Below are 16850 nucleotides of genomic sequence, written 5' to 3'. Positions count from 1 at the left end.
AATTATTTAAATCTGTCAGACATGTTTGTTTACCCTGTTAAGTAATTGTAGCTGCCCAAACTTGTGTAAAGAAAGGTGTATTTTATATAATCTAAAATGCTGTAGCTTTACTATAATACAATCTATAAGTCTATAACGTAGTTCAGAAATATTTTTCCAAAATAATTGAAACATAGTTAAGCCATGTGTGTGTATTTGAGTAATGGCTGCTAGAGACGGGATATACTGTTGTTTATCGATACCTATTAGAATAACGTGTTGAGTTATTATGTCCCTGTAAACTGTTAACCGTAGTAGCATAATGTTGTTTGTTAACACCAAAATAACGTGTTGAGTTATTGCGTTGCTGTGACCTGTTACCATGGAAGCATGTTAGTATACAAAAATTTAATTAACACTAGGCCTACAATGCAACATATACTGTTAAACTAATTAATTTATAAATTGATTAATTAAAATTTGACTATACAACAAAATTATTGGATATTATTGTTATTAGGCTATACATATGTACGTATTATAAATATAAAAAGTTAAAGATAAATTAAACAAGCGGTTATGTGATCTGAGTTTGAATTTGAGTACTATCTCTAGGGATGTTTTCTTTATTTTGCCAGAAGTGTGAGGCGATGCCAAAGTGCCACAGAAGTCTGCACTGATGGTCAGGGGCATTTCTAATCGGTATTTTCCTGACTTCAGATTGCGTCCCAGATCATATAACTTCTCTGACGTCAGATCATTTAGTAAGATTTAGGACGTGAAATAAGAATGGGAAAGTACTAATTGGAAATGCTTCTGACCATCAGTGTGGGCTTCAGTTGCGCCTGACGCACATCGCACTTCTGACAAAATAAAAAAAAAACATCCCTTACAATAGTACCCAAAATCAAGCTCAGATCACCTATTCTCTTGTAGAGTTTATATATAACTTTGGCTCTACTAGTAAAATATTTACGATAACCTAATCTAAACCTACTTATATCGCATAAAAATAGTGAAGGAATATTTCCATTGTTAATATACGCCCAAAAACCAAAATATCGTTATGAGAACATATCATTCAGCTCAGCTTTTACTGAAATAACAGTATCCCGGTAATAGGTCATCACTGAATTACCTGTAACTGACACTGATATTGCAGATCTGTAATGGCAGCAAAATGCAGTGGTTATGCACATGTTTTATTTGTGTCGGACACGTTTATTGTTAAAAATAGTTGAAAGTAAGTAAATATTACGAGGGGGTACCCAAAACAAGCCAGAATAGCATTGCTGTGGGCGGAGCTTGTGTAGTACACATTTCTAGCGCAACTCATAGCCAGTTTAGTGCCGCCTGTATTGTCAATCTGGCTTTTTCTGTTAATTTGCAGTGATTTTTTTTTGCTACTGTTGTTTTGTTCTCGTTTCGTTTTTTATGATGGCAAGTTTAAATGAACAACGTGTAGCTCTAAAATTTTGTTTTCTATTTATTAAAAATGCTGCTGAAACTGTTTCGATGTTCAGGACAGCTTACCAAGATGATGCATTTTGCTATTAATAACTTAATATTGATATATTATTTCGTTATTTTAAAAATATGACTATATTTTAGAAACGTTAGTGCTTCGCCTAATTACTACATGTATGTTACAAAAAGACATAATGAGTATATTGAAAATACCAGCCGCAATGTAGACTACAATGGTGTAAAAGTTACTATAACTGGGTTTCTATAAAGAATGGGTAGTTTTGACCTCGAATTTTCTCATATTACAATATAATGTTCCAATAGTCAATTAGAAAAGGAAATGACTAGAATTTCTTGCCGGAAAGCAGTTATAGGGAGCAGGCAACCGCCAGACGGTCATATATTGCTTAGAATTACCTATTAGTGATCAGGGGCACTGACGTGATCTGGGCTTCAAATTTGGAACTACTCGAGTTAATTTGTTTTATAAAAGAGCAAGCAGCGCGAAGCGCTGCGCAGCGGGCAGGCATCATGCGTGATCCTTTTTTTTATTAAAAATTACTGATAAATTGTTATTACATATTACAATATAATGTAGGTAATGTATGTAAAACAATTTTAAACACATAATTACATGCCGGAAAGCAAAGTAAAACCAACCAACAACTAACCTTAATAGTCGTCAACGTCGGAGTTGGAGTCTGGCTCAATGGGTTGTTGTTCACAGCGGTCACCGTACGCTGTGACACCGTTGTAGACATGTGAAATTGCCCGAAAGATGTTGTGTACTCTAGTTTTATAATCTGAATATTTTCTTTTAAACATAAACTCAGCTAAATGTCCAACAAGATGATGTTTTCTGTTGCCGTACCTTGGGATATTGCCTCTAACTTCCTGCCACAAACGTTCTATGGTTTGGGTGTGTGCGCCGGTATCGGGATCAATGAAATTGTAACTGTGGTTAACAGTAAGATGTTGGTAATTGTTATATTGTAAACAATTATAGCTTTTCCAACAATCACTGATTACTGTTGTTCCTGGCAACACATACTTTTGTATTATAGGTAACGTTTCTTGGCCGCGTGTTGGTACAGGAACGAAAAAACAACGTTTTGTTTCACGCTCAATACCAGTGAAAACCCAATTCCCTTCAATAATACGGCCGCGATTATATTTACGTTTACCGATTTTTGCCTCGTCAATCTACTGTTTTGTCCACCCCTCCAATAGGTTCTGATTTTTCAACTAGAATAATCACACAAACTTCTCTGAGATAGCTACAGTACTCCAATCTACTACAGCAACATGAGACAGGTCGAGTTCATGTCTTAGCAGGTCATGTCGTGGTGGTTTTAATAACACCCAATAAGCCACAAATCGGCACACTGTTTGCGTTATGAGATTATGGTTTTCGAAAAAAGTTAATTTTTTTTCGAGACACATACTTTTTGCACTGGACTTTCACTTTCTTCCGGTTACGATCAGTCTTTTCTATCCTGTTCCAACACCGAAACACGTGATCTATTTAAGGTCATTTGACCCCCGCAACTCAGACCTGTTTTATTACGTGGTAAAACTCTGTGGTCGTACAAAAAATTTCTTAACGTTACACTATCCTCAGGACAAACTATAAATGACGCTAACGTAAACTCGCACGAATTACACAGAAAAGGATTAACATCCGAACGGCTGCACATCACGATAGCAACTGATTAGGACCGGCCGCCAGTGACTGATAACGCCGAGATAACGCCGCGCGAACTGAAATTTATTCAGTATATACCCAGATCACGCACGATACCTGCCCGCTGCACAGCGCTTCGCGCTGCTTGCTCTTTTAGAAAAAAAATTAACTCGAGTAGTTCCAAATTTGAAGCCCAGATCACGTCAGTGCCCCTGATCACTAATAGGTAATTCTAAGCAATATATGACCGTCTGGCGGTTGCCTGCTCCCTATAACTGCTTTCCGGCAAGAAATTCTAGTCATTTCCTTTTCTAATTGACTATTGGAACATTATATTGTAATATGAGAAAATTCGAGGTTGACCCATATATTGATTAGAATTACCATTTCAATCAATAATTTCAATTTCAATATTATTCATATCACCACCACAACTTACTCACACAGTACCTACTCCACAAACTCCCCAACACGATTCTCATGCCTCTCTGTCTGGTGTCCCAGTTCCAACGTTTGCTGTCCAAAAAAGTTAGGGTCTTGATCACAGCTGGCCAATCAGTCATCTGTTTGCATTGTTACAAACATTGCATTGAGTTTTACAGTCTCCCATACCATTGCTTTGCTGGTCCATTTGCCCATTAAGTTTATTTGTATCCTTTGGCAAAATTTGCCTCACTACAATGTTTAAAAAAATTATTAGGCTTACAACTTGTTTTATAAATTTGATTAATCAATAGGTGTAATGCTAAACAAATACATATGAGAAAACAATTAAGTAAAGCAATTATATAAAATAAATATAACCATATAAATACTAGATATATTATCATATAAAATATTTTTAGTTTCTGTTGATGTTTCTAATTAATGCAATTGTACGAGGGGTATTAGAAAAATAAGGTTCCCATGATTTTTTAAATAGACAGCTCTATATTTCTACTTAGTGTTATAAATCAATTTAAAACTTAAAAGTTAAGCTATTTTTCAACATAATCACCGTTTCTGTCCATACACTTTTTTAGACGATGCTCCAACTTTTCTATCCCCATGTTGTAGAATTCTGCTGCCAATCCTTTGAGGAATCGAGTAACCTCTTCCTTGACTTCATCATCGGTACTGAAGCGTTGGCAACCCAAGTGTTCCTTTAATTTTGGGAATAAGTGATAATCAATTGGGACTAGGTCTGGGCTGAGGGGGGATGGGGCACAATAGTCCAGCCAAAAGTTGTCAGCAGTTCTTGAGTTTGACGTGAGACATGAGGTCGAGCGTTGTCATGGAGAAGCCTCACACCACTGGACAATCTTCCTCTCCGGCGGTTCTGGATCGCGCGTCTCAGTTTTCTTAATGTGTCGCAATATCTGTCAGAGTTTACTGTTGTTCCATGAATGGTGATTCTCCGATTTTCAAGCAATATTGTCTCAAGTTTTTCAACAACTCCATCTGAAACTGAAGGCTGTCCACTTCGGTTTTCATCGTGAATTTCCATGCGGCCTCCACTGAATTCTCTACACCATTTCCGAACGTGTTGAACAGATATGCAGTTTTCCCCATAAACTTTGATTAACTGACGAATTTGAGTGGGTGAATCTGTTTCGCATTTAAAAAACGCATCACAGCACAAATTTCGCATCTGGCGGCAACAACAATAGAGAGCTCCATCTTCGAAGGCAGCTAGGCCGGCACTGTTGGTCGTAGTGAGGCGGGAGTGGTATGGATAGAGAGAGGGACAGCTGATGAGTAAGACAGTGTTGCCAGATTTCTCCCAACATATCGCATTCTGTCTTGGCGGCATAGGGAACCTTATTTTTCTAATACCCCTCGTACATAAAAATCAATAATTATAAATATAGTTAGAACACGTGGTAAATTATTGTAAAATAATTAATTCTTACAACTATGTGAAATGCAAATTTGTCAAGTAAAAAACTAAAAAACCAAAGACACACAAGATGCTCTATTTCCATTTCCACCTTCATCACTGTTAACAAAATATTGAGTAAAATATTGACTCATTAAAATAATAAACAGGTGCAGTAAAAGACAAATTCAATATAGAAATACAGATATAACACAAAAAGGAAAAATCTAAACTTAAGAATTCGTCACAGTTCTAATCAGTGATGTGTATATGTCCCAGAGTTATGTTATTGTATGGTATAAAAATGTCCATTTAGATACATTTTGATATAAATAAAGTGTACACATTGCCATTTTACTTAACGATTTTTCTAAAATGCCATACAAATTATATTTAACTTGTTTGAATTACTTATAACACTAGCCTATTGTTATTTAACAGAGCATAATAATAAAATCGAATATAAAGTGTTACAAACGATTAGTTCAGTGTCTGTATGTAATAGAACATTGTCCAATTTTCATGGAAGGATTTTTCTTCAGAAATGCTTATATTGTAGTCATATGGTCAAACATCACTATATAAATATTGTTGTCCATCCAAGCAGAATTCTAATTTTGACAAATTTGACTGACCTGCTTAAATTAATCTTGGGGTGGCAAATAGCTATTATGTAGCAATTTTGGATTTGAAGAAAGACACAATTAAAATAATAAATGCTCTCTGCCCCATTTGAAGATTCTTGATAATGATATTTTTGTTTACTGTAGAGTAGATAGACACTACCTGGGGCTGCTGTGAAAGTGTTAAAAACTACCATGTCATTGTTGTTCAAAGCATACCATCAGTTTTTTTCTAAATACACTGTTTACAAAATTACTATAATATACAGGGTGGTGCATAAGTCACTGGACAGTTGGTTAAAAGAAGAAAAAAATAACAACAAGACGTAGTACAATAGTTTTTGTCCGTGATGAGGGTATTACTAAATGTTTGTAATTATACCTTTTTAAGTTGGCAATACAATGCAATGAAACGCACAACAATCGAACTAGTGAGTTCATCTGTGACACGTGTTTAAAACTGTAGTCCCCGAATTATTATTCCTTTCAACACGATGGTGCTCCACCACATTACGTCACTGCCGTTCGCGATTATTTAAACAAATGTTTCCAAAGAAAAGTTATTGGTCGAAGGGCAGATATTGACATGCCCCCACATTCACCAGACATCACACCAATGGATTTTTCCTATGGGGAGTAGTCAAGGACTCTGTTTATTCTCGAAAGCCTCATACTATTGACGAACTGAAAGACTACATACATGACGCATTTTATGATTTGGACAATGATCCCACACTATGCCGTAGAGTATGTAACAGTATTCCAGAAAGACTTCAAAGATGTATTAATGAAGACGGAAAACAATTTGAATATAAAAAATAATTAAGTATTGTTTGTAATACAAAATAATTTCAAATAAATCTAGTGTTGTTTTAACCAACTGTCCAGCGACCTTTGTGCCACCCTGTATTTGTCACTGTAGGGAAAGTGTTTTACAACTTCAGGTTTTAAGAGTTCAATATATACCAGTTTTTATGTAGCTAACTGATTAATTATTTCTGTACAATATTGAGTTAAGAATAATTTACACCTTTATCGTACAAAACATTTGTTATACTATTATGAAAGTAAACAAATCAGTTAGATAAAAGAATATGTACGTTTGTATAAAAAGTTATAAAGGCTAAATTTAATCAGCAAAGTAGTGTATATGACCAGCTGATATAAGAAATAAAACCAATACTCAATTGCTTTAAAGCACACTTAAAATTTCAAGTTATTTAAAAACAATATACACTGTATGATTTTGTTAGGCATTTACTCAAACCTTTATCTTCGGTAGTTTTTTTTTTATTCACCATACACATAACTAGTTTACTTTTAATTTAACACACTGTACAATTGGAAAATATTTCAGATAACCGTCACTTCACCATGTTCCTAGTTCTTCATCCTCACACAAACAGTGAACTGGCAAAGAGTGTTTTAGTTTGGCAGGCCGTCTCACACTTCCATCACTATCACTGATAACACAATTTAATTACAAAGCAACAACAGAGTGTCTCAGTTTTTACACTTCATTATGATGACAACTAAACAAAAACAATGATGAAACGTTCCAACAAACGTGGTCAGATCAGTGCTGCCAGTAACAAAACAAAGCAAACTAGTAAAGACTATGGCAACGATGTCTGTTGGATATTTTCAGAATTAAAAAGGCCCACAACAATAAAAAGAGTGGCTAAACATACACCACATAACCACCGCTTGACGGTGTTAGTCCGGTACTACACTACACGTATCCAGCACGTGTATTTTCCCCCCATAGTTACCCTGGTCACTAGGCTATTCATTAATGATCCTTTCTAAGGATTTGTCAATCACAAAATACTATATGGGGCATCCACTTTTATCTTCACATCAAAACCGAACGTAGGTGTTTTACTATTATCTAAAAAGTGTTATAAAATGCTACTGGCAACAATACATACGTACAAAGCAACAAATAAAACAGTTTTCTTAAGTTAAAAGCTTTAGGCTAGCTGGTTGTTTTGTCTCAATGTTATACTATATCAACCCCAAAAAAGTTTCAAACTGGACTATAGAAATAATGTATAGATGAATAATAGTGTGCCATGTTCTCTATTATTTTGGCTGTAAAACTTAAGTATTTTGGAACATTTTTATAATAAATATATGTTATAGATTCATTGAGAGTCAATACTATTTCTGGTTTGTAGCATTTTCAGTTAATTAACCAGTTTGCTCTTCAGATTATTAAAACATGGGAGTTATAAAGGGGTGAAAAATATTGTATGATTAGTTAAAAACATTGATTTTCTTAATATTTTGTTGTCTTTTCAGGTGAAGCAGAGTTGATCTGCAGCCCGTTCTTCTTTGTTGAGTTATGCGTTAGAATTTCATTAGTTGAATCGTGTGATTGGTTGAGTAAGTATCTTATACTTAATTAATATTACAATTTTTTCAAAAATGAAAATTTCTTATGTCTTTTAAAGTAATACTAAGGTCCCTAATACTATTTTAATGTGTTATTAATGTCTAAGATAGTTAGATTTCTATTAGTAACAATGGTAGAAGTGATCCAATTTGTTGGTAAACATATAATATTATTTTGAGTGTAATGAGATTCCAGTACATGTGCTAAGTGCCAGGAAATAACTTTAAAAAGTCTTATTCATAGAATTAAATATCATTTAATGTTTACATTTTAATAATTCAGTTAAAATTTGTAAAACAATATCAAGTTCTTAACATATTCAAATCTACATAAAATTATTCATTCAATCCCAATAGCATTGCTTTTATGCAACAATATAACAAATTTAAAAATTGTTTTTCAGCAGACGATAATCTTAAATTAAGATAGTAGTTGATTGTACTATAGATGATCATTGATTCACAAAGTGGGGGAACTTCCCATGTTCTTTGTTTGAGGGAGATGGAGCATATTGGTGTGCTGGATTAAAAAAAATGAATTGTTTTCAGAAAATACACCCAAGTAAATAAGTTTTACAAAATGGGTACTATCAGTCCATTGTAAACAATTGCAAAAGAATTGTGAAAAAATTGTATAAGTTAAGATTTTAAAACTTTGATAAAGTAGGTTTTATTGCTTTAATCCTTTATCCAATGAGATTATGAACAAACATCAGAATTATGAAAAGAAGAAATAAACATTAGAACACTAATTATAAAAGAAATTCTCATTTCCATTGAAAACTCAACATTTTGTTTTTTATTGTCACAATAACAGGCTGTCTGAAGAAAATAATATAAAAAAGCAACTTAATAGAATAATACAATATTACATATAATTGCTGTTATGAAAATGTTAATGGCCAAGGTAATGACACCATCTAATTGAGTGTTTCATACTTAAACCTAGCAGTAAACTATCAACCTTCTATTGAAGTCTTGACAGTAAAATTGTTTTTTGCTAATAAATTGGTGGAAAAATTAAACTTACCTACTGATCACTTATTACCACGGTTGAGCTGCATCTATCTAACAATGACCAGCAGGTGTATGAAGATCATGTATGTGATAGGACTAGTGGCATTATTTATTTACATGTGACACATAGTCTTATAATATGCAGCAGTTCTTCCCATGTATGTTTAATACATCTCAGCATGGTTGACACAATTTTTATATTGAGACACTGTCCTGTATTAACATTCCTGCATGTTATTTCACTGTTTGTTTTTGGGGTTCCTTGCATGTTAAACAGCAGAAAAATATAACAGGTCTTATGCCATTTTATGTCTGTAACATCTGTGTTATTTCAAATCTTCATTCTCAATAGTGAACTGTGAACAAGAATTTTGATAAGAGCTCTCTGTACTTTGATCAATAAATAATGTAAATGGTTGAGGAAGGAATCCACTAATACAGGAACATGATCAAACTCAGATTTATGATATGATTTCTCTCTAAAGAGACCAAATTAAAGTTAAATTCCGTTCACAGAATCAACAATTACTTTATAATGTTGTTTAATGTACAGTTAACAATTCAATCTAAAATGGAGGTGTTGGTTCTTGAGGAATGATGAAATAAGATTAAACATTACATAATAACACAAATGTTTTCAAAACTATTTCTCCCTCTCCTCATAGTAAGAGTGTGATAAAACAAATTCTTTATTTATGGACCAAAGTTTATTAGTATCTGTCATAACAGAGTGTTTGAGTTGTTACTCAGAGTTTTTAAATAACATTTGGAGAGATCTTGGTTTCAACTCTCTGACTGATGTTACCTAACTGTAAGTTGACAATTATTGCCCAATACTCAAAGTGAAAAGACAATCTTCTTGCCTTTCAAATTAGGTAAGAATATTTGCTATTGGTTACAGGGATTTTAAAATATCTTAATAAAATAAAACCTTGCAAATAGCATTTGTTAGTCGCAAAAAGTTGTGAATATGTCAATTGGCATTAAAGAGAATGGGTCATATGTGCAGGTGAGTGAAACAGAAGAATGGCTACCTTGTCAGAGGAAGCAGCTCGTCTTCTGGACTTCAACCAGAAGCTGGACATAAACTTGCTGGATAACATTGTTGGTGCAATGTATTCTGGCATTGGGGAACAGGTAGGTGACAACTGTTGCCCTTTATTACATACAAGTATAACATTAACTTAAATGGGAAAATATTAAAGTTTAAAGGTTTTTTTAAAATATAAATATCAAGTAATATGGTGAATGGCATTAGATTTATAAGAACTACATATCAACAATTTTGAAAAATTACAAAACGTTAACAAAATTCTTTCCCCAAAATCGAACTGTTACACTTAATAAAAACCAAGAACAAATCCAGTGGTATAAATGAACATATCGTCCATATTCTATAGACATAATCAGGTGGATCTTTAATAGAGGAGCTTATAGATTTGATTTATAATTTAGCTGTGTGGCCAAACGTTTATCGTACCTAATATCAAAACCTAAATTATTACACGAGCAATGAAGCAAAATCAGTGTCTAATAAGTACAACAGTTTTTAATCAAAATGAGAAATGTAAAATCAGTTTCCATCGTAACATTTTGCAAAAATAGTTATTAATATTATTTCCATATAAAAGATGCACTCACAATTATTTTATTTAATGCATAAATCATCAATTAAGGTTCTTTAGCAGTTGATTCAACAAAAAATTAATAAGAAATGATGAATCCACCAAGTTTCCAGTTTTAACTTGCCACCACAACGTGGCTTAATATATTCACGATGACTTGCACTCCATCGGGTACACGTGACCTTTCACAACTGTTGTCGTATACTCCATAGGGTACATACCGGGCTTTCGTAAAGTGTGTCGTGCGACTAGTTGGATACATGTTGCTATGTATTTCCTTATTGCGTTTTAGTTGTTTGCCTCTCTTGGTGGTTTGTTGAATTTGGTCCTGCATTTAAATAAATACTTCAGCCTATTGTGTACCCCATCAGGCGCATGATTTCATAATTTGTTGGGTAATTATTTTTTATGTACTCCTTCGTGTACACAGAGGATCATTGAATAAACATATTGAAATAATTTACATTAAAATACAAAACCAATATTTAATACATTTTATTGTGAGGCCTTTCGATATCCAAGATACCTTCATCAGACACATCACATTTGATGTGTCTGATGAAGGTATCTTGGATATCGAAAGGCCTCACAATAAAATGTATTAAATATTGGTTTTGTATTTTAATGTAATTTAACAGTGACCAATACAAGCTCCATCTACAGCATATTGAAATAACTTTTTCTTTTTTTTTCGCAAAATTGCGAAGCCTACGTCTTTATATAATACTTCAACATTTTACGTTCAAAAATTATCACGGGTTTTTCCCATTATTGAAAAATTTGTTGCTAACTAAAAAATTCCGGCAATAAGGCATTGTCATGAACTTGTTAAATGTAACCTCAATTTATATAAAAAAACAAACATTACATCTATAGTAATTCACTCTTTTATTTGGAACCTCAGAGGTCATTAGACACATAGAGGACATTATAATAATCATATTGGTTCTGGTATGATTTTTGAGAAATTTAAAGAATTATGCTATAAGATTTGGAAAGAAGATTATGTATTTTTACCTCTTAATCTAACTTAATCAATATTTTTAATATATAATTGATACGTTTACAGTTCCACATTTAAAATATTCGTAAATAAATAGCGATCCCAACTTCTGAAGAAGCAGCCATTTGCTTGCTTCCTATTAGCATGTTTTTTGTTTTTTTACACAAGTGGGTTGAACATTTTTGTTACATCACAACTAGGCCTTGTCTTACATTGATATACAATATTTGCAGTCATTTTGAGGAAAAATGCATTTTAATAATACTTTATTCATCGAATTGTTTAAATGTTACTTGTGGTTGTTTGTCAACTTTAAAAGTAATTTATGCAATCATAGCTTTTCTTCAAAAACTGGTATTGATAATACAATTGATCTGTATTTTGAACTCAATTCCAAAAATAAGTAAGATGTTTTCAACACATAGAAAATTCACATGAAAGTGCATTCATTGATGCTGGAAGGAATTGTTTTGAAAAGACAACACTTTTTAAATCTAGCACAACAATTATTGTTTTGTATATAAAACTTTGAGGTAATTTTTTAATTTTGTGCTGTTCTCCCATTTAACATTTTCTATTTAAATTCATGATAAAAACTTTAAAAAATTGGTATGGCTGGATTTTGAGTTCCCTACTATTTTCTGATTTAGAGATCTTAAAGTTCTGTTATTAAAAAGTACATCATTTAGAAAGGTTTTAAATTTCAAACATTATTATTTTGGAAACTCACCTAATTTGCAGTTAAATTCATGAAGTTTTATTAAAGAAAGGTTAAAATCTTCAGATTTTAAATCTGTAAACCCCTATAGATATGCATTTAAAACAAGATCAGAATATCAATTATAATCATGATCAATGAATTGTAGCAACGTGTGGCGCAAGAGATCCTGACCACTCTAAAGGAACATCCAGATGCTTGGACCAGAGTGGACACTATTCTGGAGTTTTCCAGCAACCAACAGACCAAGTATTATGCCTTGCAAATCTTGGAACAAGTCATCAAGACTCGATGGAAAGTGCTGCCACGAAATCAATGTGAAGGTTAGATCTGTTTATTTGTGTTTTGTGTTTAGTTATGTTATTTTGTAGACACTATAAAATCTGTTTAGTGATTTTACACAGTTTCATGTTGTGTTTTAAAGTTACATTATGTTATACCTATGAGAACATGGATAATTAAAATAGTTTTAATGTAAGGTTTGGGAAAATTTAAACTTTTCTCTCTCATATCTTAAAATTTGCTTTATGCGCAATGTTAAAATATTGTGGTTAATTCGGGTTTTTAATCTGAAATTTTTATCTCCCTCATAAACAGAAGCCATTGTTATGTTACCAAAATAGTATACTCCTTATTTTCTAACATATAAAGATGGCAAATGTCCGAAACCCTATTATCCTTTTAAATGATCCAATGACGAACATTTTTGTTCTTGTTATCAATGACGAACTTTAAACAAAGAATAAATGGAAACTATAAACATTTCTAGATGTAAAATCCAAGTGGTCTAATATTACAACAGACTATGATTGTGTACATAGCTGAGCTACACAGGCTGCTGCTGTACTACTAATTAGGGTGTTACGTGAAACCAGCCAAACCATGAGAAAATTATAACACCATGGGAAATTAACATGCCAATGGGTTTACATACCACTTGTACCTGTATCTTATTGAACAACTTGAAAACAACAGATAATGACACTGGATTGTTACCATATGTGACACCACATATTGATATACATATATTTTTGACAAAACTAAGTTAAAGGGAAAATTGAATAAATATAGTTAACTCTTTGAGTGATGTGGCATTGACATATTAGATACTGTAAAAACCTCGGAAATTACTGGTGTTGATTAGCTTGACAATATTTAATATAGTATACAGTTTAAATATTGGAATAATCATTTAGCTGCATTCTTTAGCTGTATAATGTTTCAATGTATTGATTAGGGAAGGTTTTTTTTCTCTCTATTATGTTGTTATGGCCTGTCAGCTGAAGAATTTGTCAAATGTTGTCAAAAAAATAAATACATTGGACAATTTTGAAAAGTTATAAGAAAAGTTAACAAAAAGTCATACTAACACGTATTAAAAATACATTTTACTTTGAAACTTCATTGCAAAAATGAAACTTTGAAAATTATGAAAACTAGATGTCACTACTCGAGTACAACCCTTCTCTGTGTATGCTAGATCAATTAGCTCTTGCTTTTTTGACAGATAACTCTCAAACCATCTATCTGACAGTCACATATACCAACCGTTTTTAATTTATCCAGTAGCTGCGCATGGTAAACGCAATCAAACGCATTACTAAAATCTAGTAGTAAGGTTGCAGTTCGATTATGAATGCTATCAGGCCTAAATCGTGCCATGACCGATGGTCGTGGTTGGGTTACTGATCTCCAGTTGAACGATTATGAATTTTATCAGGTCTAAATCGTTCCAGGCCCGATCGTCACAAGCCGCCGCGATTAGGCTTGTGCAATTCTCGCTTGTGTGGACCGCTCCCATCAGGTGATTGATATGAGTAAGAGCTCTAGTATGATGCAAGCAGCCAATTTGTATGCTCAGTAATTAGCAAACCATATTGTTCTACGCATACCACTCCTTTTTTGTGTTGTAGCTGAGGCCTAAATTGAACTTGTATTTTTTAGGCACACCCGTCATTCCTACATGAAACGTCAACATCGTTAATGAAATAAAGAAAAATAATTTCACCATTCTGATTTGTGTCATTGTTTGTTATCTGTCCTGCCCCCTCCAACACTTTCTTTTTATATTTTTATTTGTAATGTTATTTATAAAAAAACAATCAACCTTGCAATTACAATTTCTTTTTACAGTAAACTCCTATAAGAGTGAGATAATTTAATAGTTAAGATTGGGTGGAAACCCTGTATAAGTTGTTTTTATGTTTATGGATTTAAAAATTAGTTAAATATCAGAATGGTCGCCGTAATCTTAACTATTAAAACTGAATTTATGCTACTGCTATTTCAGCTGGTTCAATCAACTTCAGCGATTCAAAAACAACAATTTATATTAACATTTTGGTTAAGAATTAGTTTTAAACAAGTTTTCAACACTTGATTTGGAGTGATCACTTGTCTACCAAATGTAGTAAGAAATTGAAGTCAATATTAGTAAAGTTTTTATTGTTTTACAGGAATTAAGAAGTACATAGTGGCTTTAATAATAAAAACATCCTCGGACCCAGAAACTATGGAGAGGGAGAAGACCTACTTGAACAAGTTAAATATGATTCTTGTACAGGTAAATAGTATAGTGAACATTATAAGTAAATTTTTGTTAACAAATTTGTTTGATAATAGAATCAAAACAAGTAGTGGATGTTTGCTGTATAATTATTTATTGCATAGATGTTGTGCAAACAAAATAAGGAATAAAATTGGTTTTGAAGGAATTGGTCATTAGGCTTCAGAACTTTATCAATTTGCTGTAGAACTTATCAACTTGTTGTCAGTAATATTTATACCATAGTATTTACTAGTTATAATTGATTCTCGAGTACCTAGTTTTAAAAATCAAGAAGTAAAATAGAACTTTACAATTGGTTAAAAATTGAATCCAAATCCATGAAAATATCCAAATAAATACTGTAGCTGATTGACAAAAAAAGTGAATGAGTTTGCAATATTTCTAAGTTTACATTGATATTTGAATATAAAATCATGACCATTTATTACTTATTTTCATTGGACTCAATTGAATGTTGGATTAAATTCTGAAAACAATTAATAACTAAACCATTCTATTAACATTTTATGGAAAGAAAAATTAGGAATTCCATGACAAAAGGATTTGTTACAGTAACTACATTATGTGAGAAGTGTTATTATCTAGAGCCATTTGAAATTGACTGTTTTATGTGATAGTTTTAAGTCCTCCAAATTTGGTATGAAAATGAAATGTTGCTAATAAAAACATGAATGTTTAAGGTTTTGAAACGTGAATGGCCCAAGAACTGGGAGACTTTCATCACTGACATTGTAGGTGCGAGCAAGACTAACGAGAGTCTCTGCCAGAACAACATGGCGATTCTGAAGCTGCTCAGTGAGGAGGTAAGACAACTTCCACATGTCATATGTACGCTATATATCGGTGTGCAGCATGCCTGGGAACTGAAATTATTGTTTTATAAATGAAAAATACTTTTGCTAAAACTTTTAATTGTAATTGCACTGTTAATAACAATAATACAACAGTGTAATAAATAGACTGTATTATATAATAATGTATGTAAAATAAGCTCGAACATGTACTAAAGTTATATGACATACAGAGAGCTGATGCCCTCAACTGTTTTGACCTCATATGCACATTATGAACTTTGATGTAAGCTGTAAATGTTTTTTCAGGTTTTTGACTTTTCTTCTGGCCAAATTACTCAAACCAAAGCGAAGCATCTAAAAGATACAATGTGTTCGGAGTTTTCACAGATTTTTCAGCTCTGCCAGTTTGTACTTGTAAGTATAAAATATTTTCTAAATAAGTTTCTAATTTAATTTGAATTTAAACTTTAAAACAATTGCTTAGGTTTTTTTATTTAATGAATAACCCTTAAGTGAATTTTACAAAATGACTGGTGGTTTTTTTTTTGTCAAGAATGTGGGACCTGAACACCATGTCAAGTGAATTAAGTGCTATAATTGAAAGTGAACTGAAAAATTGATCTTTTAGCTAGTAATTCATCTGGAAAACTAATTTGAAAATCCTTTATAACATAATGTTCTATTGACTCAATTTATTTGTTAACCCTTTTTTATTTATTATTATGTTATGAATTCATCAATTCAGCATCACTTAGTATATGAAATATGCAATAGTAAATTTTTTGTCAAATAAATTACAATTTATTTTTAATTTGAAATGTTGAATATTTATACAACAAGAATATGTATACATGAATTAGTTTTTAATTTGTTTTTCTGGGACTTTCAAATGCTTGTAAACTTTGATTTTTTACAGGAGAAATCTCAAAATGCTCCTTTAGTAGCAACAACTCTGGAGACGCTCCTGAGGTTCCTTAATTGGATACCCTTAGGATATATTTTTGAAACAGAATTGATAAGTACTTTGATATTCAAGGTAAGTAGATATATTTTTACTTTATTTTTTAATTCTTGAGGACCAGGGACCAGACATTAATTATAGGTCGTGCAAATTTT

At 32.4% G+C, this 16850-nt stretch overlaps 1 protein-coding gene across 1 annotated transcript in view; it reads left to right on the top strand.

Annotated features, from left to right (window-relative positions):
• LOC124356901 (exportin-1) overlaps positions 1–16850 on the top strand; it is a 58164-nt gene that overhangs the window by 1956 nt on the left and 39358 nt on the right. Inside the window, exons 2-8 of the mRNA XM_046808191.1 lie at positions 7916–7999; positions 10035–10162; positions 12520–12694; positions 14828–14934; positions 15621–15743; positions 16041–16148; positions 16651–16770. Of these exons, the coding sequence (XP_046664147.1) occupies positions 10052–10162; positions 12520–12694; positions 14828–14934; positions 15621–15743; positions 16041–16148; positions 16651–16770 (744 nt within the window). The 5' untranslated portion in view covers positions 7916–7999; positions 10035–10051. The remainder of the gene's footprint in view (positions 1–7915; positions 8000–10034; positions 10163–12519; positions 12695–14827; positions 14935–15620; positions 15744–16040; positions 16149–16650; positions 16771–16850) is intronic.

This window comes from Homalodisca vitripennis, chromosome 3 (genome assembly GCF_021130785.1).
Source record: "Homalodisca vitripennis isolate AUS2020 chromosome 3, UT_GWSS_2.1, whole genome shotgun sequence".
NCBI lineage: Eukaryota > Metazoa > Arthropoda > Insecta > Hemiptera > Cicadellidae > Homalodisca > Homalodisca vitripennis.
This window is presented reverse-complemented; position numbering and strand designations above follow the sequence as displayed.